Source organism: Pan troglodytes, chromosome 6 (genome assembly GCF_028858775.2).
Source record: "Pan troglodytes isolate AG18354 chromosome 6, NHGRI_mPanTro3-v2.0_pri, whole genome shotgun sequence".
NCBI lineage: Eukaryota > Metazoa > Chordata > Mammalia > Primates > Hominidae > Pan > Pan troglodytes.
The window spans coordinates 24,062,450-24,090,006 of record NC_072404.2 but is presented as its reverse complement, the minus strand read 5'-3'; the positions used below and the strand labels follow the sequence as shown (position 1 = coordinate 24,090,006).

General features: G+C 36.1%; 1 protein-coding gene across 15 annotated transcripts in view; it reads right to left on the bottom strand.

Moving 5' to 3' along the window:
• The window catches only part of HDAC9 (histone deacetylase 9), a 911,712-nt gene that overhangs the window by 705,550 nt on the left and 178,605 nt on the right, over positions 1–27,557 (bottom strand). For 5 of the 15 annotated variants that reach the window (XM_054687405.2, XM_063814083.1, XM_063814076.1 and 2 more), the window contains exon 1: positions 4,990–5,090. The exons of 9 other annotated variants lie outside the window; for them this stretch is intronic. In XM_054687405.2, the coding sequence (XP_054543380.1) occupies positions 4,990–5,005 (16 nt within the window). In that variant the 5' untranslated portion in view covers positions 5,006–5,090. Of the gene's footprint in view, positions 1–4,989; positions 5,134–27,557 lie in introns of those variants that run through there. One more of the 15 variants, XM_063814093.1, reaches the window with a different exon arrangement.

The window sequence follows — 27,557 nt, the reverse complement described above, 5'->3', positions numbered from 1 at the left end:
TTTATTGTCTTCATATATTTATTCAATTAGTCAACAGTAAAACTGATTAGTCAGTATGTTAAAATGCAATGCAATTTTAAAGAAATTATATTTTCTGCCTGTTTATTTTAGGTCAATGAGCTCCATGATACCAATTCCACGGTATTTTTTGATTATTTATTAGCTCCTTAGCATTTGGCATGGATAATCACTCCTTTCTCCTGAATATGCTATTTTCTTTTGTTTTCCTTAAAAACCACAACTTTCTTGTTTTCCCTTTTCTCTGACCATGACTTATCCACCTCCTTTACTGGCTGCTTCTCCTCTGTCCTCTAAATTTTGGAATTTCCAGTGGTTAAGTACTGGGCCCTCAGCTTTTCTCACTTCATCCCATCTCTCTGAGTGATCACGTCTATTTCCATGGCTTCAGTTAACATCTACATGACATCTTATGCCTACTTGACATCTCCTCTTGAATGTTTCAAAAGCATGTAAATTGAGAAGTCCAAGCCTGCTTTTTCCAATTTGCCCATCTTCACACAAGACAGCTCACTAGACCCAGTGGCTAAACACCATAGGATCATAATTGATGCTCCCCAATGACATCCAATTGTTTACCAAGTCCTATTAATTATACAGTATTTCTCACTCTGTCCACTGCCCCTACACCCCTGACACTGTTTAATCCAAGTGGCCATCATTTTTGGACTAAGCTATTGAAATAGTTTTCTAACCTATTTCCATGTGTCTACTCTTGCTCTTCACGAATCTATTCTCCACTCTGCAACTAGTTTAAAAATATTATTCAGATCATGCAACTCCCCGTGTAAACCTTTCAATCACTTCTGATTGCACTTGCACAACATGCAGCTGCATAACATGACCTACTAGGCCCAGCACGATCTGGATTCTGCCAGTACCTCTAAGCAACTTCCCCACTTTTTACATGTTTCAGCCATGCTGACCTTTACTCTCCTTCTCAAAGAGGCAAAACTATTTTCCATTTTGTCATATCCAGTTCCCTGTGACTGGAAGCATCTATGCCATTCAGGTTGTTTAAAGTTAACTTCATTTGAGAAACTATCCTTGATCCCCCAAAGACTATAGGATATGCTATATAAATACTTAACATGTATCACATGTTAAATTAATACAACACCCCTAGCAGCTCAGTATCATTTTACAGGTGAAGAAACCACGGAATAAGAACATTAGTTAAATACCCAAAACCAGAGGGTAATGGGCTTTGAACCATGATTCTCTAATCCCAGGGTCTGGGATTATCCATACACACACACCCTCTCTCCCAATGTAGACAGTACAATGTAGTTAGAATATATTTTGTGAACTATAGCATCACTTATTTCATACAACTCTTTTTAACCCCAAACCTGTGAATTTTCTGAGGGCACAAACTGTGATTATTGATTTCTGGATCTCCAGCAGGAGATGCTAAGCAATTGTGAATAAATGGACAAAAGAACAAATGAAGACAGAATTCATCTCAAGGGAAAACAATGCTTTATCTATTCAAGACTTTTAATACATTTTATTATTAAAATTTAAATTGATTATTAAGTTAATAATTAAATCAAGCATTTAAATCAAGCACTAATGTTTATTGATTTTTAAAACTTATTAAATTTTTACATTTAATAATAGCAGTGACATAATGCATTGACAAATGTTAAAGATCAGGATAGAAAACAATCTGTAAACATGAAGGCACTAGTACGCAGTAATCCCGTGGGTGACCAACCCCACCAGAAATTACATTACTGCACAAAGAAGTGGACACTGACAAGCTAAATGGCACTCTGAATCTGTCTCTAATGACAGACAAATACAGAAATTTCCGACCCTAAACCATGCTTTACAGGTTGTGAATATGTTCTTATGAGATAAAGACATTAGAGACAAAAAGAAAAAGAAAAATACCAAGATGATGGAACAATTCTGGAAGATGGTTTGCAGTGGCCAGTACTAAAGAGCTGCTCTGCTTTCTCAAAGGTTTAAGAATCTAAGAATGCCCGGTGTGTGATATTCCCCTTCCTGTGTCCATGTGTTCTCATTGTTCAATTCCCACCTATCAGTGAGAATATGCGGTGTTTGGTTTTTTGTCCTTGCGATAGTTTGCTGAGAATGATGGGTTCCATATGTAACAAACCTGCACGTTGTGCACATGTACCCTAAAACTTAAAGTATAATAATAAAAAAAAGAATCCAAGAATGTGACATAATAGTGACCCTTCCCACTTCACTCCCCCCAACACTGGCAGCTGCAATTCCCTTTATCCTCTTCTTTTTCTGCAAAAAGATCATATGATTTCAAATCTCTTCCAATATTTTTATAGGTAAAGCTTGGCTGATTCTGTCAAGATGACAAAAGTACTGTAGCCAATGAAGGAAAAATGAACGATTGCAAATTGTATCAGATTGCCTGATAAAAGGCAAGTCAATCGTTTATGTCTGATGTTTGCATTTTTAGCTCTAAATTTTAGACCATGTCCCCTTGAGTGAAGAAAAAAAAATTTTAAAACACCATTACTCTATTGGAGGGGAAAAAAAACTCCAAAGTTGTGAAATTAACCTCTCTCTTCATTCACACATTCAGTTCTATTTTTGCAGTTGTACCCGTAATGTAAAAGATAAAGCACTTCAAGTCAATTCCAGGTTTCTAAAATGTCTGACTGTGCATGTCCCAGTTCTCTTCAGCACCTCCCAGAAGATTCAGCCAATTTTTATTTCTGCAGTGCATCAGTGTTTATCATTTGTTTTACAACAGCACTGCATGTTCTCAAAAACTGACTTAGATGTATTTCACCCTCCTCTACAAAAACTCAAGAGAGACAAATGGCCTTAAAAACAAAATCCACCACTGAAGCATGGTTAATTTACTAAAAGAGCATTTCTTTTTTTTAACCTGTCAGTTCAATATTTACTTTTTACAGTGGTAACTCCACACCATCCCCACCCACCTCTGTATTTGTCAAACTTTATGACAAATTTCCAGCTTGTAATTAGGCATTCTGAAAATTCACTGTGGGAAAACTATTACTAGAGAAAAGGTTTTCCATTCAGCTTGCTTTATAGGAATACTGACGACTTTCATCTTCAGGAAGCCTAAGAGCAAAACCACGGATGCACTTCGAGTGCACATGTTTGAACAAACCTATTTCTTGTGGACAAATGCTCTAAGAAGTCAGACAGACTTGGAACAAAGTCCTGGCTGTCTCTTATGAGCTGGGTAAGTAGCTTAGCTTCTCTGCACCTTAGTTTCCTTTTCTATGAAATGAAGATATTAATATTAAGTATTCTATAGGGATATAGGGAGGATTAAATAAGAAAACCACATAGCACAGTGCCAGGTGCATTGTAAATGCTCAATAAATGACAGCCATTACTATAGTATAGAAAAAAAATAGCTTAGGGAAGGTCCTCACCATCCATTTGTTGCCATCCTCAGAATTTCACCATTCTCATTAGCAATGAAAAAAGTATCTGAGCAACTTGCAGCCCTGGAAGACCTCTACATCAGAGATGGATGCATAAGAGCTCAGATATGAGGCAGCCTCTCAGGCCCAACAGTGTTGCCTAAACCCAACTGCAGCGCCCCTCCAAACAGACATTAGAGGAGTCCATGAAGCCCATGACAGGGTCTTTTCCATTAGATCTACTCCTTGCTCTGTGAGCTTAGACCAATCTCTACTCCCTCATCCTCACAGTGAGAAGGTGGGCAAGACAAGCTCAGATAACTTTTGTTTGTAGAGAGAATTAATTCAGAGCTGGTGGGGGAAAGCAAGAGCAAGGAGTTTTCCCAGGGTGCAAAAGCAAGCAAGATATCTCAATGGAGACTTTTCCTAGCCTGGCATTATAAAACAATCAGGAGAAAAGCAATGGTCAGAAGACAGCCCAATATGCTCAGATACAACCTTTGGCTTTCTGCTTGGACAAATCACAACCCTACCATCACTCTAATAATTTTGACCAACAGTTGTAGGGCTAACAAACAGTGAGCACTCTATGTTCCCAGCAATTTTCAGAGTCTTGGCATGCACTGGTTCATCATCCCTCATGCTCAGGAGATCAGTGCTATTGTATTCATTTTCAGGTGAGGAAACTGAGACACAGAAAGGTTAAGAAATTTTCTTAAGGATACTGGATTGTGATAGAACCAAATTTGACCCCAAACAGTTTGGCTCCAGAGACTACAATCTTAATATCTACTATCCTCTACTCCTGCTCCCACTGGTAAAACAACCAGTGGAAACTCACTTGTGCTTTCTATGACTCATAATTCAATTTTATGTAATAATATTTCTCTAAACTTTATATTGCTGAGGTGGTATGAGCCTTTAGGAAACTTTAGGCCTCTTTTATTTAATGTTCACAATAGGCATATTTCAAAATGCTGCAATTCAACTAGATTGAAGGAGGGAGTGTACCACAGAGGTGTGGATTACACAACCTGGGCTCTGAAGTCATAGCTGTTGAAGCTATGTGATAGATGCATGGGAAATCTCTATACTATTCACTCTATTTTTGCTTGTGTTTGAAATTTTTGATAACAAAAGAGTTAAAAGCAACAAACATTTTCAACCACAAAGAAGACAACAGAAGACTAAGCTGTTTCAGGATCTAGGCGGACATACAGCTTCAGTAGATAATGCCCCTGCTGACAATTCCGGGCTAAATTTCAAAAAATCAGAGTACAGGAACTTATTCATCAATATTTTTACTAATTCAAGAACCCTGTCCCCAAAATACTTTAGTCTTTCTATCTGAAATAATAAAGGCATTCTCATAGTTGAATTTTTTGCTCAATGTAATTTTTGTTGTTGTTGTTGCTACTGTTACTGATTGGAAAACCTTTTGCTTCCCTCCGCATGACAAGTTTATCTTTCCACAGCCTACAAATTATTAAAGACGATTTGCAGAGTCAGACTTAAAAACATCTACCCCACTATCTTTTTCACAGTTCTCTTAAAAGATTAAAATAAAGAAACTTACCCGTTTTGTTGTGCATTCCCTCTTTGCCAAAGTGTGCTGTGGTTTCGCAAACTAGCTCAGTCCTTCTGAACTTTTCTGTATCCGTTACAATATTAAAGAGCCACAAGGAAGGGAAGTGGTTAGTCAACTTGCTAATTTTATCAGTCCCTCCCACTGGTTAAATAGTACCTGATGCTACAGATGCAATATCAGTTTTCCCAACTCATTGCCCTGCTACTGAACGACTTTATAAAGACTGCATAACTTGGGGGCAAAGACAGTTACTATAGCTGGTATGCAGGCATGAGAGAGTTAATGAATGAACATTTTATTACTATTAATAAGAAGCCTAATAGACTACAGAAACCAGCAATTCAACAGAATGAGGAGGAGGAGGAGAAGGAAAGAGAATGTTTGTCAGCTCCATACTCTAAGTATACTCAATTTGGGTAGGAAGGGGAGTGATTTTTTAATGCAATCAGAGGACGTGTGGGAAGTGGCTGGTGTTTCATTTGTTGATAAATGATTCTGCCCTGGAATGGATCCAATTTACCGGATATAGAAACTTCCACAACTGGGGGCCCTGGCTGACGACTTTCTTTCTCTGAAGCTTACTAATTAAAACACAGGGCAAAGTACCAAATGTGTCCCTCTGAATGAGGGAAAATTAGACATCCTCTGAAGAAGCAGCTATGAATTGTTTCTTAGATGGAAAGGTCTGCAGTGAATGAGAGGAAAAAGAAGAGGCTGAGACCGATTTTAATGAAATAAAATGATTTTGCTGTTTCAATCCCACTCCAAAAGATTTCAACATATAAAACACTGTCACTCCAGAACCCTAGATGATGCAATTTTCTGAGCTACTTAAATGGGTGCATTTGAATTAAATCTGGAGTACTCACTTTGAAGTGCCTTCCCCACCATATCTAAGGATTGTGGCATTAGAAAAAAAAAAAGTCTGAAAACCAAATCATCCTGAAGCCTCACTAGCTCTTGCTTTTGATTGGCTAGGAAAATGTTTCTTCAAAGAAATTCTAATTTTTTAAATATATTTACATGTGGTAATAGTTTCACAAAAAGAGTTAAATTTGGTAAGCTGAGGCAGGTTGAGGAAACTAGCAATTCTGTCATTGATACCCTTCTTAGTATACCCCCAATTCAGTGATACTTAGCTTATAAAATAAAGAAAGGAAAAACTTTGAAGACTTATTGAATTTATTTTCCACCTCCTAAGTCTCTTTTATAATTAGATCTAAGAAAATGAAAATCTAAGTACTACACTGAAGGGAAATACAAGCAATGCCTTGCTCTGAGATCTCTCCAATAGTTTCTCTTGAAGAACAAAAACTGCACAATTCTAAGCCCCCAAGGTCATATTTTTATATTTGGTCTGAGTTTAAGGTGAGAACAAACACCTGAAATCAATACTTCATAGTCATGACTCTGGCTTTAGTCCCTCTCACTTACATCTGTGGCTTTTGCATCTTCAGGAAAGAAAGAAGAAAAGACACAGTTCTAGAAGAAAAAGAAGAGGGGGAAGTGAAAAAGAAAGGGAGAGAACTTTGCTTCATTGTCCCCTTCTCCAAAACTCTTAACAGCTTCCCCAAGCATCTAGGTTTGGTGGCACCTCCTCGGCTTCATCCACAGGCCTTCCTCACCCATTCAAACACACCTACTTGCCCCTCTCTGAAATCCTGGAGCATATTTCATCATCCTCTCAGTCTAGGCATAACTTATTTCTATGTAATGTCTTTCTAGAAGCCTGTAAGCCTCTTTAGGACCAATGTATATTCTCGATGGTCACCTAGAGCATTAAGCTGCTCAAGCACAAAGCTTCACTTTTAAAAACAAGTATTTTGTAATGCCGCTTTTACTAACCTAACACAAAGTTCATAGTTTATACAAACAACCTCTATACATAATATTCTTTTTAATCATAAAGTGCTCCAGGCATGAACATAACTTACATATTGAGGAAGTCATCTGATGCCTGCCCTACTACCAACAAGTAAATATGAATTAAAGAGAAGTAATAAGCAGCCAGTACTTTCAAGAAGAGTAAGAAAGTGAAAGACTGGAGCGTTGAGTGGTTACATGGACATTAGGCTAAAATTTAGTATTAGAATAAGAAACAATAAAGCAGGCTTACAGGCAAGTGATAAAAGGAAAATAAGAGTAAATGAAGTCTAGATAACATGCCAAGGCAAACTATAGATGGTAAAAGTAAAGAACACACAAAGAAGAATTAATATTCTCTCATAAGATCTGATATTTATTTCTTATTCATAAAAAATGTTAAAGGAGTGTTAATTTTGCTTTTTGTTGTATTGAACAAGGGTACTACAAATGAGCACTGATGGAGCTGCACTGTGTTGGTTATTCAAATACCATGAGCCACCTTGTTGTCAGCAACATGGTTTTCCAAATGGTGAACAATGCACAGTAAACCTTCCAAAGCAAAGAACAATTTTACCTGAAATTATACAGTAGCTGTAGTCTTAGGAAATTCAACGCATACTAAAATTGAATTAAAGCAATTTTTATATGTGCAACCAGTTTTGTTTCTAGGCTCAAATAATTATAAACAGGTGTTTCACCTATATGACTACCCAAAGGGATTGCTGAAAATGCAGGACACAACTTCCGGGTCCAGTCCTCTCACATAACAGGACTGCAGTCCACTAAATGCCAGTAGTGCTCTCCAAGCATTGCGGCATCCAGAAAACACTTTCCAGTCTTCCCTTAGGGGCCAGTACAGCCTCATTGAAAAGCACTACCCTAGACAAACTACTACCCTTCAAATAGCTGGCTTTGGGAGTCAGGTAGGCACATCAAGATGTGAAGGAGACCAGGGCAGGAATGCGCTGAATGCAGAGTGCATGCTCTGGCTGGCTAAGGCCAACTGTGGCCATCTGCTCTCAACTGTGGCCAACCAGGATTCTGAGCCCCAGCAGCACAGAATCCCCATCTATCAAGAGAAGGTGGACATCTGGATTTTTATGTGAAACCTCCTTTTTAAAAAAGGGTTGGCAAACACTCTTTGAACTATGCAAAGTTTGTCTTCAGGCTAACGTGATTACTGGTTGCTCAATCAAAAACATATAACAACATTTACAAAATATGTAATGTCAGAGTATGGTATTCAGTGTAACAAGTACTTTGATCCCCTATTGTATATAGGAATTATATAGAATAAACTGGAGTATCTGCCAACATGTTAATGAGAATTCTCTAGGAATATATTATTTTTTCGTTTTTCTTTTTTCTTTGCAGTATTTTCTAATTTTTCTAAAATAAACACATAAGGCTTTGCAGTAAAAAAAATAAGCAATAGAAAATATATTTCCATTTTAAAAATTGGAAGATGGTAGTTATAAAAAGCTCTTTAAATACACTCAGAAAAAACTACCATTAAAATGGGCAAAACAAATTAAATTCCTTTCAAATACCCAGTTCTGCTTCATTTGAAGCACTAGTTAAAGATCAGATGTAAAAATTAAACTGTCTGCAAATCAGAACAGGGATATGCCTGGTAATGGAATCATTACCTTGTGTTCTAGATATGTAAGTCATTACATTATCTCTTTTATTAGATAGTCAGAGCCCACACAGGAAGGAGGCAAGTCTGACTGCGTGTCATAGAAAGCACCCAAATGAATTGTGCATCAATTTAAAAAGACCTAGTGTTCTAAAAGTGGTAAAAAATAAACTTTCCTATGAGCAATAATAATAAAGTTAACCTTTAAAATGAAGGTGCTTTAGTAATTTAATTACCTTTTTCCTATTTACAAAATTAATATTAGAAGATGAGTCATGATGGAATTCAATAAAATTATTTTATTAACTTCCTCTAAGGCTTAAAAAATACTTTATTAAACCTCTCTTTTTATAATTCAGTCTTATCCTTCACTCTGCTGAAGACTTGGACCACATTTTATTCCTATAAAACCTGATTTTCCCCCAAATTAGAAATATGTAACTAGAAATGATTCAAAGCTGATCCTCCTAGGCACTAAAACACAATATCCTGAAAAATAAGCTTACACCTTGAAATATCATACATAATAAGACCACTTAAAACACACATTTATATAAACTATATATAATTATTATTTTACATATTATATAATACTATATAAATACATATTACTATATATGTAATTATTATTGAATTTTCACAATTTAGAAAAATGTACCACTAGACTGTATAGAGAGGGACTAATTGAACCATGGTAACTGGTATGAAAATAATGATGATACAATTTTTAGAGATATTACCTTTTCTTTTTTTCTTAGGAAGCATGGTCATGCATGGTGCTTATTTTGAAAGGAAATTCAACCTTTTCCCTCTTAAGTTGTATGCTGACTAGAGCTTGCGTTCTTAAATATGTGTTCAAGTTTATTCATTTCAATTCTGCAGAATCAGAAGATTATACAGTTTGTGAACTAAATCTTTCCTTTCAATTGTATCTTTCAATTTTGATTACAAAAGCAAATGTTTACAGGTTTGAAAATTGCTAGTTCAACATTGTTGGGGAACTCAGGGTGAACAACAAAATTACCAATTGCCCAGCATAAAAAGAAAATCTCATTAGCATAGTATCATGCAGTATGTTTTTCTGAGATGCATCCCAAATTTAGTCTCTTTAAAATGCCTTTGACACTTGACTAAATTTAGTGCTAAGGTGATTATTTTTAGCCAAGATTTTGCTTATTGACATATATTCAAATAAATGAGAAAAACTACCACTGGAACACAAAGTGTCTAAATATGTACTTGCTGAAAAGAAGGAGCATTCCAGTGCGCCTGTCTTCTCTAGTAAACATAAGACATAACACTCAACTTCACTGGTAAGCAAGTAAATGTAAATTATGAAACATTAGCATTTTCATATATCATTGATGCTAATAGATAATGACAAGCACATGATGTGAAAAACACTGCTGGTAGGAGTGTAAATTGGTACACCTTTCCCAGGGAAAAAAATGTCACACTATATCAAGAATCTTTTAAAACGTTCACACTCCTTAAGAGTGATTCTATTTCTAGGAATCATTTCAAAAGAAAAAAAATCAAGGATGTGGATAGTGATTTATGTAAATGAATGTCCATCACACTGCTACTTTAAAGTGTCACTGAATAACTGCAAATGGTGTATATTCCCAATATAAGGAAAATTGTAAAAGAAATTATGGTATAATTATGTCATTATTATAAAAATTTCTACAAATCATCATACTGAAAATACTGAATAACACTAAAAAATGAACAATACTGAGTAAGAAAGGGGATAGAAAAATATACATTATGACTTGGTATTAATGACCCAAGTCTTAGAACCCAAACATACACTTGCCATTCACACCCTCACAATTTCCCCCAAATTTTATCCCACACTCAATGGAAAGAACACCAAAAGAAAAGCCCAGAGTGTGAAGACTGTGTCCTTTACTTGTCCTTTAGCTTCTGGAATTTTAGTTCATTTTACTTTGGTTTAGTGGATTTTAATTTTTCTCCTTGATAAAGTGAAGCTTGTCTGGCAATTCAGAAGCTTTAGGTGAAATCCACCCAACTTTAATGTGGAAACAACTGTCATTGGGTCCTTATTTTAGTTATTCCACAAGAAATCACATTACTTTTTAAATCAGAGTGCTGAAAATCATGTCTGACTTATAGCAAAATGAATTTTTAAAATTTTACCTGGGACAACAGTAAGAGTGAGTGTTGGATTTAAATCAAATGAAGAAGAAAGAAATCTACCTGTATCTAGTCCGTATAAAACCAAGCACTGGACAAACTGGAGCTCTTTTAGTTCTCAAAACAACCCTAAAGGTTAAGTTTTCTCGTTCCTAATTTACACATGGGGAGACAAATTTACCCAAAGATTAGATAAATCGGCCAAGTTCTCACATTTGGTAAATCAAGAACCAGAATTCATTATAGTCGATCCTGACCACAAAACCAAAGACTAACACGATATACAAAGATTTTATAATGGAATACAGGTAGTTAACCCGTGGTAGTCTTCAAACACACTTTTCTCGTCTGAAGTTACTATGGTGGAAGATGAAATAGGAGATAATGGAAAATTGGGTAAAAGCACACAATTGAATACATTAACTGAGCCTATATTTTCTCAACCAAAAGTCAGGACACAGGATCTGAACCTGTGAAACAGAAGTAGTCCCAGAGTTTCATGTTTCATGTAACCATCATTTGCCTAATGTTTGATGAAAATATATATATATATATGTGTGTGTGTATAAGTGTGTTGTAAATACCAAATTAAATTTATAATTCTATTGACTTTAAAGGTAAAGTCACACAAACAATATATGATCATAAAATCAAGTAATACACAAAATATATATAGACAAAGCAAAAATTGCCTCATTATCCTACACTACACAAAAAAGCCAATGGGAACAATTTGGTGGCCTCCTGGACTTCTTTATGTTAACATTCACAAAATTATGGTAGCACTTAAGGAAATGAATGTTGTGTAAATTGTACAAGTGACATGAGGCAGGGTTTAACCTTAAACACATTGGTTTAACTTCCAGAGGATCTCCTTTCTAACTTTTTATTTTGCTGGGGCCAGAGGGGAGAATACTCCACAAACAAAGAAATGGAGAACTTTGTTGTTCTGATTTATTTATTTTTAATACTTTCCAAAAATCCAAAGTATTAGGTGGTTGATTCTGCCATTTATTCCTGTTTCCTTTTGAGCAAATCATTTAATGCTGCAGCTGAATGTTTCCCATCTATAAATAAGGGTGATTACCTAAAAGAGTTCTGAAAAAGTCAATGACTCAGTAACTATATGGAATTATATTTCAGTATCTTTCTTTTAAAATCTGTTTTAGAGTAATGCAACATGCTTAACAAAAATGAAATGCAAACCTTTAGAATTTCAAATGAAGAATTAAGATACCATTGGGCCACATGTACTCACAACCTATTATGCAAAAAGGAATGATAATCAGTTCACCAAATAATAGCCATACCACTGTTAAACTTTCTGCTTTACATAAACTTGGTATTCCACTACATTTAAAATAAATCTCTAATTCACCTTTGCTTTACTCAGTCTCTTCGATGTGGTTTGGCTCTGTGTCCCCACCTAAATCTCATCTCGAATTGTAATCCCCACATATTGGTGGAGGGGCCTGGTGAGAGGTGATTGGATTATGGGGGTGGACTTCCCCCAAGCTGTTCTCTTGATTGTGAGTGAGTTCTCAGAAGATCTGGTTTTTTGAAAGTGTGTGGCACTTCCCCCTTTGCTCCCTCCTGCCACCATGTGAAGAAGCTGCCTGTTTCCTCTTTGCCTTCCACCATGATTGTAAGTTTCCTGAGGCCTCCCAGTCATGCTTCCTGTTGAGCCTTCAGAATGTGAGTCAATGAAACCTCTTTTCTTCCTAAATTGCCCAGTCTCAAGTAGTTCTTTCTAGCAGTGTGAAAACAGACTAATACACTCTTCTTATATTATTACTATGCCCCACTATGAAATATCTCCCCTTGCTGGGTTAGAGTGTTGAGTATCTAAAAAATTGAGATAGAAATTTCAAGGCACTGAGAACCAGAAAAAGGTCAAAGAGTTTCACATGCCCTATTTATTACCTTTCAAATGCAGGGCCTAAAACATATTCAGAATTTCTAACATGTCTTTCAGTCCTAATTTTAAGGGTGGGAATCTTTAATCAATCAAATAGTCCTGGGCTCTAGCTAGTTTTGTTCACAAGGTGACTGGCTGTATAGAGTGAAGACTACAACATCAACCATGTGGCCAAGAGAAGGGAGTACCCAGACTCATTTATTATTTTTCCCCCGGTGGATTGGTATGGATGCACTGTGCAGTGCAATTGCAACATCCTTTTGCCTCATGGAATACATGGGGATAAATTCTTCACCAAATTACACATAATCCAAGTGAGCAGAATTCTTAAGGAAATGCTCAGCAAGTGATAATCACTTTCCCTCAGTGCAAATATGTCATTTCCCTTTCAAAAAAGGGTCCCGGGACCTTGCATTGTCTTGTTTAAGAATAATAATCACAACGTATCACTCTCATCTATTTCCCCTAAGAAGTAAAATGTTTTTATTTCTCAAGGACAGGGAGTCTTGGGCACCATTTTGAGATTTTCTTGAGAAATATTCACAATATACTTCCATTTACTAACTATATAATCTTAAGAATGTTATTAAACTTTCTGGACTTTATTTCTCATTTACAAAATGGGATTTATAATACCTATTCCATAGAATTGCTGTGAATATTAAATAAGGTTTATTATATACAGGGCCTTGCACAGTGACTAACACATTGCAGACAGTCAAAACCTGATAAATACAATTACTGTAACTACTAGCAATAAACAGTATTTAGTTTTTTCCTCCTCATACTAAGAAGGATATTATGATGATTCTGTGAGTGTGTGTGTCTCTTTCAATATTTCTTACAGTAGCTGCAGGCTTATTCAGGCCCTTTTTCTAAACGCCTTACTATATAGTTTTAAAAATCCTTTTAAGATCCATAATCCTATTGAGTCAAGAATAAAACGTGTACTTAGTTTCAGGCAAACAATTGTTCAACTGAAGCCCCTTCAATTTTTAATTATGTTCTCTTCCCTTTCCAAGTTCACTGTATTCTCTGATTTTTAATCTTAAAAGTCAGTCAGGGTACATTATTTATGTTATATTCAATACGGAGAAAAAGAAGAAAAGGGATTTTATTCAGGACACTAACTCTAACCTTGAAATGTTATTTTCTGAACATTTGTTCTGCTCACTGAGCAAATTTTAGTCGTCAAGTCAGATGTCTAAATACAGTGCTTGAGCTCTGCTTAAAGGCTAAAAATACAGACTTCTGCACAAGGTGATGGTTACAAAGGAAGGTGTTTAGAATACGGTTCAATAGAAGCTAAGGTAATTGAGCATTAGCTATATAGTTCAGCCAGAAGAATTCCTCTTCTACGCTGAAGCTTTGGAGTCAAATCGTAGGCTATTATCCTTTGAAATACATTTTACATGGAAAGAGAATCAATTAAAGAAGTGGTTTCCTGAAATCTTCACCAGGTCCTCAGTTTTGATCATTTGAAGACTAGAAGTTATGGAATCCTTTGTCAACCTCTCTCTCTCTCTTAAATTAAGTACTTAAGCAGAGTAAATCTGAACAGGAAGACTGGCTGTAAAACCCATGCAGTATTTTCCTCCTCTTGAGAAAATATATGAATATAAGTCAGTGAATAGTTTTGATGCTCACTAATACCACGATAAAACAAGGTCATCATATAGAAAGTTTGTTATCCTCCAGGAAACGCACTGCTTATCACTGCCTGATTCTGCTTCAGACTCACAAACTAAGCTTTGTTCCACCTTGTATCATCTTAGACTAAGTCTTGTCAGACTCACAAACTAAGCTCTGTTCCACCTTGTATCATCTTACACTAAGTCTTCCTCAGGCACATCTGCCCAAAAGTAAAGTGTCAAGGAGAGGGGAAGAGCAAAATAAAACAGAGGCCTGGAATGGATACTATCTCTGTTTTCAAATCACATGTGAGGTTCATTTAATTCTTTTTCCTTTTGAGAAACTGGAAAAGATAACATTAAGCGAACAAAGAAGAAAAGGGCAGATACAAATGTTGATGTGCTCATGATAAATAATGCCTAAATAAATGATTAAATGGAAGAAGAAGTCATAACAATATTAGACCATCTCAATAAGTTATTTTATTATCCAAATCCCCTCTTTTTTATTTTTATTTTTTTTTTTTTGAGACAGGGTCTCATTCTGTCACCCAGGCCGGAATACAGTGGAACAATCATGGCTCACTGCCACCTTGACCTCCTGGGCTCAGGCTATCCTCCTGTCTCAGCCTCCTGAGTAGCTGGGACTATAAGTGCATGCCAACACGCCAGCTTTTTTTTTTTTTTTTTTTTTTGAGACAGAGTCTCGCTCTGTCACCCAGGCTGGAGTGCAATGGAGCGATCTTGGCTCAATGCAACCTCCGCCTCCCAGGTTCCAGTGATTCTCCTGCCTCAGCCTCCTGAGTAGCTGGGATTACAGGCACACACCATCATGCCCAGCTAATTTTTGTATTTTTAGTAGAGATGGGGTTTCACCATGTTGATCAGGCTGTTCTCGAACCCCTGACCTCATGATGGCCCACCTCGGCCTCCCAAAGTGCTGGGATCACAGGCATGAGCTACTGCACCCAGCTGCTAATTTTTAACTTTTTTGTAGAGATGGAGTCACACTATGTTATCCAAGCTGGTCTCAAACTCCTAGGCTCAAGCAATCCTTCCGCCTTGGCCTCCCAAAGTGCTCGGATTACATGGGTGAGCCACTGTGCCTGGCCCAAATTCCCTCTTTAAATATTGATTATACATAAGTCTCATGAACCTATCTCCTGTCTTTTTCAATATTCATTTTATTTCCAGTGCCTAGAAACGTAACTGACGTAGGTCCTTAAATATTTGCTAAATGGATAAGTATATTTTCATTTTCTTTTTATTTGCTTTTTAATTTTTCAATCTTTTTAAGGGTAATTCAGTTATTTTTTTACATCTCTAAGAATTCCCCTTTCAACACTCAGAATTCCCCTTTCGACACTAGCCAGAAGAGATAAATGAAAAATTACATCATAATTCCTTAATAAAGCTTTCATGCAAGAAATAATATTTGGTCAATTTACATAAAAAATGAATTAGGCCTCTTTGAAACTAGTTTCTAGGCAGTATTTGTCCTTATTAAATGAGTAAATGTGGCTGGGCATGGTGGTTCTCACCCTGTAATCCCAGTACTTTGGGGGATCGAGGAGGGTGGATCACGAGGTCAGGAGTTTAAGACCAGCCTGGCCAACATGGTGAAATCCCATCTCTACTAAAAATACAAAAATTAGCCAGCTGTGGTGGCGGGCGCCTGTAGTCCCAGCTACTCAGGAGGCTGAGGCAGGAGAATCGCTTGAACCCGGGAGGCAGAGGTTGCAGTGAGCTGAGATCACGCCACTGCGCACTCCAGCCTGGGCAACAAGAGTGAGACTTTGCCTCAAAAAAAAAAGTAAATGCAAACACACATTCATACTAGATATATATCTGATCAATTTTTTGCATCATCTTCATCATGATGTCACTGGGTAGAAAAGATCAAAATATGAAAATTTCCCTAACCATTTCATTTATTCTTATCCCATAACAATCAAACTTGCCTACAAATTTACTCTTTAGTAAGAACAAGGATAAAATTGGTGGTGGAAAAGCCAGGCAGGCAGCGAGATGAAGTAACTAACATTGGGACAACAAAAATCTGAAAGTCGGAAAGCACACTGCCATCTCCTTGTGTTGTGTCAAGTACGTTTAATAAAAAGCAGTTTGCTACAGTCAAACATTTCTTTGTAAGCGAGCTTTTATTATGACTGGATTTTGTTATTTGGTAGAGATTTAGTTGTACTTTATTGAATGATGAATTGAATTCTGTCCACGCCTGAGATTGGTCCAATATCTTTCTAATTTATTTCCAAAATGACATATAAAATTTACTTTAAAATTCCCCAAACGTCCGTATCTGTGTTTCTGAATTTCCAGATCCTGACTTTCAGAACAGAGTACCTACTTCCACAGCAGAGAAAACTCTTGTTATAGAATGTTCAATAGAATATTCAATAGAAAAGAAATTATTTTTCTTCCTTGAATTACTAAACACCTCTTCATACTTTTCAAAGTGATCTTTTAAAATCAAATGTGGGGTGCATAAGAGATTATGTCTCCCTTCATATGCATAAATTCACAATGTCCTGGGGCATTGACTTCAGCACAGAAAATTCCTGATATTTTAGTCAATTTAAAACAAAAAAAAAGTTTAAGAAATAACTGCACCATATAGAATTTTAAGTACTTCTCTTTCATCATATTACATAAAAGGCATGTCTAAATTTAGACATATGTAAACATGCCAATCCCTGAAAAACCCTAGACCACAGAAGTTCTAGGGAAAAGTCTGTATTATATTAAATATGAGACTCCATTTCCTTGTTTTGAATTATTGGTGCTGCTGTGGCAACAGCACAATACAGAACTTTGTTGCTCTCTCAGCAAAGCTATTTATACTATTTAAACTCTTCCCAGGGAGTTCTTCCTCTACCATGTTCTTCCATTATTTTAATAAAGCACTCCATTCAAAGCGTATGTTTTTGTTTTTAAATCATTGCTAAATGTGAAATAACACATCTCACCTTGGAACTGTTTAGGCAGACTCTAGACACGAAGCTAATCTCTTGACGTGTTCTAAAGTCACTGAGTACCCATTTCACAGATCACAGTGTTCTGATATAAAAGGCCAGTTTCCTGCAACTGAAAGGAGTGATATGTGGCTTCTAAATGCTCGGAAAATTTACCAAAATATCCAGAAGTGGAACATAGCTGGTGAAGTAATGATTAAAATACTTCCGAAAGGAAGAGATTCCTGTGGAAGTTCAAGATGGTGCTTCTTCTTGTTTGTACGATGTTGCTAGTGAAGTGAAGGTTCTGATGTCACTAGCTGAAGAAGCAAGTGCAATGACATAGACATGGTAAAGGACTAACGGTAATTAGTTGCATAAAGCTACACGATAACAAGTTTTTTTAAAACTTGATCTCTGGGATAGTTAAATTAACCAAGCAAAGAGAAGAATCAATCAATTTTATTTAAACTATTAACATGTTAATTACCTATAACTACAAAACATTTCCTATTAATTAGTAAATTGACTAACCATTTAGCTGAATCAGAGGTAAGACTTTTTAATAAAATCTTTGACCATGGGACCTGAAAATATTCCCATATTTGGAAATTAATCAAGACAGTTGAAAGAAGTTGTCAGGAAACGAGAAAATGCGGTAGGAAAATGACTTCCAGTAAGTCTTCTTTCAAATGACTGGGAGATATTTGCAGTTGTGGGTGTAAAATAAGATACTTGAGTCAGGCAGACAATATCAAAATGGAAGAAAAGAACTATAAGTTCTATGTATAAATAAAAATTTACTTCTCCAGCTTCATCTGTCATCCTCCTCCTCCCACCTTGCACACCTACTACTCCAGATACAAGTAATTTTCATCTTTCTTTCAACAGGCCAAAACCTTCCACTCTTCCAATTTGCACCTGCTGCTCTGCTTGTCTGCCCCATCTCGTCTCCTTTTGGCTGGTAAAGGCACATGCACTTTTTAAGACATGGATCAGTTGCCTTCTCTGCCAGCTTGACCACTTGGCCAGTGTCCTCCATCCAAGCAGAGCCTGCCACTGTTTCTTCAGTGCCACAGGCGATCGCTCCTACTTCTGGAGTGCACAAACTTTATCATTGTTTCTATCTCCTTCTCACACTAAACTTGGGTCTCCTCTAGGGCAGAGTCCACACAACGCTCATTCATCTAGCTTTGTGCCTGTTTTTTTGGGTTTTTTTTGTTTTGTTTTGTTTTTTTAACAATGTAACCATCTATGATTACTGAATGACTGGTAAAAATAATATCAAAATAAATTTCAAATCAAATTAATAAACTATATGTTTCAAGATTAGAGGCAATTTGCTCATATAAAAGGATGCAAGAAAAATTTAGGTATAGAAAAAATGATAAGGATAAAAAGAGAAAAATTTAGGAGAAAAAGACAAAGAAGCCATTTTTGTCACTGTCAACTACGAATACAAGAAAACTTATTTAGTAAATATTGTCCTATTAAAATGTTTTTGAAGTAAATATTAGGCTAAAATGAATAAGCTTTATTTCTAGTTTTATATTTGGCTCACGAAGAAAGGCAAATTGGGTAAGCTGTCACTTCAGCGATTCATTATTTCATTATAAAATGTAACACCACTCACTGTCTATGGAAGTAAAAAAAAGTCACATATTCTCTCTTATTAAAGCCTATGCCCTCTAGAGGTGCTCTGTCAAGCTGAGAAATGGCATGTCAGGAGACATAATATGCTGCAGAGACAGATGTCCCTATTCAAAATGCATGTATGATGATCAATCACAGCTCAGAACACTCCTGAAAACTCGAGTGCCACACTTAAAAAACAATTACAGAAAGATGTGTTAAAATAATATCAAGAAGCTGACACAAACTGAATGCATTAGGCAAGACATTCTAAAGTATTTGTAGAAAATAGGAGGTTTTGTGTTTTTCTAAGGTTCCATATAAGAGTTTAAAGGGTATTATAAAGGAAATACTGTATCAATACCACACTTGCTCTTGGGAAAGCTCTTTCTTGCCTTTTCCTTCATTACTCTGAGCTACCTATTCAATATGCACACCTGGCCTACCATTAATTCCATTCCTAGTTTCATACAGGTTAAAAATGGAGTCAAGCTATAGTATAAGAATAGATATAAAATCTGATAAAAATGTATACTATGATTGCAATTATTTTTAGTATCTACCATTGAACCATGGCATCTTTCTCAACCAGGTGCTTTCTTTAAATTGTTACATTATAGATACACAGAATAACATAACAAACAATTGCATATTCATTCATTCCTTTATTAAACATATGTTTATCCAGAGTCTACTATACCTGTACTCTTCAAGGTGCTGGGGATAAGCCTGTGGATAAGACAGACAAAAATCCTGGCTTTTGCAAACTTTGTTTTATCATGGGAAGCAGACAATAAAGAGTGTACACTAAACAGAGGTAAATGACAGGTATGTTAGAAAATAGGAAGTGCTATAAACAAAAACGAAGCATGGAATGAGAGTGTTACAATCTTAAATAGAGTGGCTAGTGAAAGGCTCAGTGGTATGGTGACTTCTGAGAAAACACCCGAGGAAGGGAAAGGCCACGTAAACAAGCCCATAAAGGTACTTGACCATGCAGATTGAGAGAAAAGCTCAAGGATAAAATATGTCTGGTGGGAGCACTTGAGGCAGGTCCAGTGAACATCAAGGAGGCTCTTGCAACCGCAGCAATTCAACGAAGGGGAGAGTTAAAAGAATGAAGTGAGACAGATGGCAAGGACCATACCATACAGCGCCTTTGAGGCCTTTTAAGACTTTGGCTTTTTCTGGAAGAGAAATAGGGAGCCACTGCTGGGCTTTGAGAAAAAGAGTAATACAACATGATTCATACTTAACAGGACCATTCTGGCAGCTGTGTTAAGAATAAACGGTGGGGCTGGGAAGAGTTTCTGGGGTGAAAGCTGAGAGGCCAATTAGGAAGCTATTTTGAAAATCTAAGCAAAAGATTGTGGTGATATAGATCTGTGAGGGTAGCTGTAAAGTGAGAAGGAATAACAGGCCTCTCCTTATGTATTGAAGGTACAGACAAGAGGAGTTTCTGACTGAATTTAGGGCATGAGGAAAAGACAACATTCAATGATTTTTCAAAAATTTCTGGCCTGAGCAATTAGAAGTAAGTGTCATTAATTGATATGGGAAACACTGTGTGTAGAGCAATTTTGCTGAAATGCTAGCAATTCAGTCTGGCCATTCTAGAAGGCTACCAGATCATCTGGATATACATGCCTGAAGTTCAGGAAAGCTGCCTGGGCTAGACATACAAATCTGGGGCTACTGTCACATAAATGGCATTCACAGCCCCCATCCCTAAGAAATATATTACAAATATACTTGAAGCTTCATTGCATCCCTCCCCACAAATAATCTGTTCTGAAATTCTGAATTTATCATTCTGAAGCATGTCTTTGTGTTTTATTTCATATGTACGTAACCTTAAAGAATATATAGCAGTGTTATGCATAGTTTCAGCTTTATATAAATGATAAAGTATAATAATTTTCTGCAACTTATTTTTCCTAAACATATTTTTGAGATTTGTCCATGACAATATGTCAATCCCTAGTTCATTCTTTCTCAGACTGACATAATATTCCATTGCATAAAAATATCTCAAATTATTTATCCATTTTCCTACTGATGGCTGCTATAGTTGGGATGTGGTTTGTCCCCACCCAAACTCATATTGAAATCTGGTCTCTGATGTGGCAGTGTTGGGAGGTAGGGCCTATTGGAAGGTGTTTAGGCCATAGAGGTGGATCCTTCATGAATAGATTAATGCCTTCTCTTGGGGGTGAGTGAGTTCTTGGCCTTTCAAGAACGGATTCATTCCCCTGAGAGCAGGTTGTTAAAAAGAGCTTGGCTTCCTCTGATTTGCTCTCTTGCATTCTCTCTCACCATGTGATCTATGCACATGCCTGCTCACCTTCTGTTTTCCACCATGAGTTGAAGCAGCATGAGGACCTCACCAGATGCAGACAATTTTCCAGCCACTTGAATTGTGAGCCAAATAAAACTATTTTTAAAAATAAATTATCCAGCCTCAGGTAATCTGTTAGAGCAACACAAAATGAACTAATAGAATGGCTATTCACTTTGATTCTATTTTTTTAATATTATGAACAATCCCTAATAAATATTCCTGTACATGTCTCTTTGTATACATATGAGAAGGTATCCCTAGGGATTATACTTCCCATAGAATTTCTGGGTCCTTATAAAATATGAAACTTTACTACATATATATGTGAAATTTTCTCCCAGGTGTCACCAATTTACATTCCTCAGAATTATGAAATTTCCTACTGCTCCGTATCTTCACTAACACCTGGTGACATTGAACTTTACAATTTTGTCAATATGATAGATGTGTAAAATTGTATAACAGTGTAGTTTTGATTTGCATTTCCCTAATCCTTGTCTTGGCTGCTTAGTAGCCATTTGGGTTTCATTTTAGGATTAACTATTCTTATTTGTCCCGTCTTCCACTGTGTTACTTATATTATTTTTGGTATTCTGAATGCTAATTCTTTGTTATATTTAATGTTCATCATTTTTGTTCATAATTATAATCCCTTCCTTTGAGATTAGTGCTTTTTAAAATGTTGTTTATAAACTACTGTCCTTCCCTATATCACACAAATATCCTCCAATTTCCATTTCCAATTTTAATTTGTAATTTATCTGGAATTGCTTTTGTGCTTTCATGAGGTAAAGATACAATTTCAAACTTTTGTCCCAGCATCATTTACTAAGTGACTCATCCCTTTCCCACTGATCAACAATGACACCTCTTTCAGATATGTATATATTATGTGTAAATTAGTCCTTTCTGGCTCTCCAGTCTGGTCTATTTTGCTATACACAATATACCTTATGGCTTTATAAGAAGTCTAGGCTGGCTGCAGTGGTTCACACCTGTACTCCCAGCACTTTGGGAGGCCAAGGAGGGAGAATCACCTGAAGCCAGGAGTTCGGGACCAGCCTGGGCAAAAAAGGGAGACCCTAAATCTACAAAAAAAGTTTAACAATTAGCCAGGCATGGTGTGGCATGCCTGTAGTCCTAGCTACTCAGGAGGCTGAGGTGGGAGGATGGCTAGCTTAAGTCCACGAGTTTGATGCTGCTGTGAGCTATGATGTCACTGCACTCCAGCGAGGGCAACAGACATCCTGTCTTGTTCAAAAAAAAAAGAAGAAGAAGAAGGGGAGGAAGGGTAAGAGGAGGAGCAGGAGGAGGAGGAAGAAGAAGAAGAAGAGGAGGAGGAGGAGAAAGAGGAGGAAGAAATAGTAGTAGTAGTAGTAGCAGTAGTCTAGTTATCTTATAATGCCATTCTTCCCACTTTATTCTTTCTCCTCAAATTTGTCTTTTCTTTCCTGACCTTTACTCTTCCAGATAAATCTGAGAATTAACTTGTCAAATTCTATTTAAAAATTTGTTAAGGTCTTGATTAGAATTTTACTGAACCCATACCTCAATTCGAAAAGAATTAGCAAATTTATAACATTGACTTATCCAATCCATAAAAACAGTATTTCTCCATTGATTTAAATCTTCTTAAATGACTTTCATTAAAAATCATTTTTGTACATGAACATATTTTGAATCTTTGATTAGGCCTACTTCGAGGTTTCTTCTATTTCGATAGCTAGTGTTAGAGACAGCTTCCATTGCATTTTGTAACTGTGGAAATATATCTTTTTGATCCTTCTATACACATCTCATTAAACATTTTAAATTTAGTGGTCCTTATTCATGTATTGATTATAAATAAAGGGTCTGGAAATATTTATTGTAGAAAAAAATTATCCCTACATCCTACTGACTCCTTCTTAGAAAGGTTTTGCTGCAACACACTACATATGTATTTTTTAAAAAATCTTAAATATGCCCCTGTCAAGAAAGAGTTAATTATACTTACAAGGTCTAAATACATTCAGGAGGCTGAATGATGCGCTGCTTTCAAATAGAAAAGCACCTATGCACAACTGGTAAGATTCAGAAACAAGGAAAATATTTGATGATACTGTTAATACTATAATTGCTGGTAGAGTTAGCACTCATCCTGTAAAACATAAACATTTGAAATACTGCCATTCCATAATAATCTATGATATTACTAAAATTCACATTTCCAAAACTTCACATTTCCAAATCAGTACATTGGTGATCAATGCGCTTTCAATGGCTGTTATTGTTCAACAAATATTGTACTAATCTCTATTATTTGAGAATTAATTTTTGATGCTTCTGACTCTTTCCTCCCAAAGATGTTAGAACAGATTCCTTCCTTCATTTATGGATGCATTCATTCATCATTTACTAAATGCTATCAATGTTCTGGGCACTTTGTTAGATGCCTGAGATACTGTAGTGAACAGGACATGACTGATTTTTGCCTTCACAGAAGCTTATAGATTCCTGCAGAAGGCAGGTATCAAAGGAGGTTTCTCCATCCTGTATTAAAATGCTGCTGCAAAGGAAGCATGGGGTGTCAGGAGCACAACTTAGCATCCAAGGAAGAAGGCATCACGAAATGCCCATCTTGAAGAAGTGCTTTCAAACTAAGGCTTAATAAAAATGTAGGAATTCGGGTGAAAAAAAATGTGCTTCATGCTGAGGGATGCATGAAATGGAAGACTGCAGCATTTCTAAGATTCAAAGTTAGTCTATACAGCTGGATCAAGAAAAGCAAGGGGGAAACTGGTACCAGATGTTTGCTCTTACTGAAACATATGGCAGGCTGAATACATATACCACTTGGGCTGTTCAGTCCAACACGATGGTGAGGAGGAAAACTGGGAACCACTAATGTTCTAAGTTATGGATCCTTCTAAAATGTATGTATCTAATGTGTGCTTAGGCAAGACAGCTGGGAGTATTTCACAAAAAGCTCCTGTACAATCTCACTTCAATATACAAATCAATACATAGAGTATATATACATACAGGTATATAGCCACATTATCTCTCTAATTGAAAACAGGTAATTCTTTTAAAATCACACTGTACACTTGCAACATCTATGTTTTCTTCCCCAATTACAGGTTCTACAAGAAAGCATTACCATGAGATAATCACAAGGAATAATAGTGAAAAACAATCAATATTACACTGCAATGTTTGCAATACAGACAAACTTTGTAGAAATTATTTCTTCTACCTTTTAAGAAACTTCCATATAGTAGTTACTAAATGCCCTGAGCATTTTTTCCAGGCTATGTTTAGCACACAGAATCAATTTTAATGCTAAATTTATTTTTGCAAATTAACAATGTTACACAGAATCGAATAATAAAATTAAAGGGAAAATTCTGTTAACTTGTTATTTATTTTTATTTTCATTAAAAAATGAAAAAATCCATTTCCAATGATGATATAAAATTCACTCAGACTTGGCTGGTTTTCTATTGGTTTTATTTAGCTTGTCAAAAGACCAAAGAAAAAGAAGGCATCTTCTCAATAATTACTCAGAAGGTGCACATAAAATGTAATCATACTACCAAAAGCAACCATGACTAATAATTTAGCATTTTTCCTCCTACTCTTTTTTCACCAATAAATAATATACTACGTATGTATACACATACATACATATTAAAAACAGATGATTATGTAAGTTTAAAGCCTAACTTTTTACAGAAAAAATAACGTTTAAACTTTTGATAGACAACCTGTTTTATGAAGGTAGTATCCCACAAAAGAAATGTACCATATCCCACAAAGGAAAGTACCAATGTACTTGGCCTTTTCTATATTATTAAGCATCCAGAAGTTTTTCTGAGCTTTTGCTTTTTGTAAGTAATGTAGCATTGAACTTTTTTATTCTATGCCTCTTCTACCAATAACAGGAAATCAGTGGCAGAGAAGGTAACAGGAAAAGAAATCCCCTTTCTTTTCTAAGTCACAGTTTTTTTTTTTTTAATTTCTACAAACATTTATTGAGAAGCAACTCCATGCCAGGCCCTTTGAAGATATCCCACTGAGGATACACAGATGACCGAGAACCAATACCACTTGCTAGGAGTTCACTGTCTATTACAGTGGATTTCAACAAGGGCCATTCTGCCACTACACAGTGCCCCAACCCAGGGGGACATCTAGCAATGCCTAAAGACATTTTTGGTTGTCACAATGTGGGCTGAGTGTGCCAGTAGATAGAAGCCAGGGATATGACTGTACCTCCTATAACGAACACAACAGGCCCCTACAACAAAGAATTATCCAGCCCAATATATCAGTAGTGCTGAGGTTGAGAAACCCCTGTCTAGCCCTTTTGTGTGGACTGCTTATCTCTATCAAACTCAAGAGATCTTTTCACCTCAATGATAACACTTAATAAGTTATAAGAATCAAAAGGCACACCAACAATCACCATGCAACTACATATTTAGGCAGCCCAACTAGGAGGAGGCAATCCTGGTTCCCATGCATATATATATGTGTGTGTACATATATATGTGTATATATGTATATATACGTATATATGTGTGTATATATGTGTGTGTGTATATATATATATATACACACACACATATATATACACATACACATATATATGTATTAGACAAGGTCTCCCTCTGTTGCCCAGGCTAAAGTGCAGTGGCACAATCATGACTCACTCCAACCTCCAACTCCAGGGCTCAAGCAATCCTCCCACTTCAGCCTCCTGAGTAGCTGGGACTATAGGCACACACCACCATGCCCAGCTTCCCATGCTCATATTTCGAACACAATGACTTCATATACTGATCAGTAAACTCTGGAGACTGGTGAGTGGTGAAGGTCTTCTTTTCTGGTGCATACACTTCAGGCCCAATTCAGTGTAGTTCCTTATACTCTCTTTTAAACCTTTAGACTTTTAGGATTTTCTCAGGCAAGGAAATGAAAACAAGGTATTTTTAACTACCTGCTCAATTGCTTGGAAAATTACCTCTTAAAACATTTAAACACCCACTTCTCATTTTTTCCAAAGCCCTACAGTAGCCAAGTGATATAAATCACTAGAATTCCTGGTTGAGGAACTATAATTTTTCAAAGTTTAGAGTTTTATTTATATATATTCCACGTTACATATTCCATATATGTGTATGTATATATGTGTGTATATCTGCAAAACAAATAATCATGAATTTGCTATAAGCCCTGAAGCAGCACATTCCCTGAACTTCCAGAAGACTTAACTTCGATAGACCCACTTATTAACCCTCAAAGGGCAGCAAACTCATCATAATGATGGAAATCTAAGTAACTATAAATGCAATATTTATTAGGCAAAAGAATCCTGATTTTGTGTAATGCTGTATAAAATGAGATTGTACCATTACTTTAGTCTTCCATTTGTTCAAATAACCACAGCACAGCTGGTGGCAATAAAAGCTATTCAATTGTTTTCTTACTGTCTGAGTTTGGAATAAATGGTCCAGCTCTAGAAAAGAAATTGTTCTTCTGATCAGTTCCTTTCAAGTGGTTATCCATTTAAGTAGAGAAGTCAAAGTAGCCCATCAGTAAATACCTCATTACATAAAACATCAAATACCAGCCACCCCCCATTACTGAAAACACTGGCTTGGAAAATAAACAAGGGCAAAATGGCTCACTGCCTTTAATCAGTGTAATGAATACTATTAACTCAAACCACAAACTCCCTATTCACTAGAAGTGAATTATTTAGTTCCAATATCTTTCCAATAGTTTCTTTTTCTCTTTAAACTTTAATTAAAATCAACCACATTTGAAAATTGAGGCTCTTGAGCCTAAGAGAGAATTTTCAGCAACAACTTTTTTTTTTTTTTAATTTGGTTCTTGCAACCTCTCTGACACCTGAAAACTCTTAAACTCAGCTGGAAATGAGTTCATAAACTTATGCCCATAAAGTAAAATTTAAAATTCAAACTAATAACAAACTTTGGTCATGCAAATTCTATGTGCTAAATATTACAGGTATATGAGAAATAAGATATAGCCATCAAAGAAACTATCATCTCAAGCAATGTATGTATCGATTGTATGTGTGTCAATAAAACATGGACATGGACATAAACTTTTTGAAAATAGCTGCAAAACACACAGCACAGTGGATATGTTAGATGAATTTTATAAAATATTTTCTATATTTCTCTTTGATTTCTTCACATTCTAATAGGCTTAGTGTTTCATTAGATCAATTAAATAAGTGAGCTGTAATGAAAATACTAATTGATCAAGAAAGGCACATTTTAAATTATTCCAATAACTGAGTAGCACCAACATCAATTAAGATTGTGTTAAGTCAGGGTGCTCAGCATTCTATCAAGTACTATGCAAAGAAAGAGTAAAATTGGAA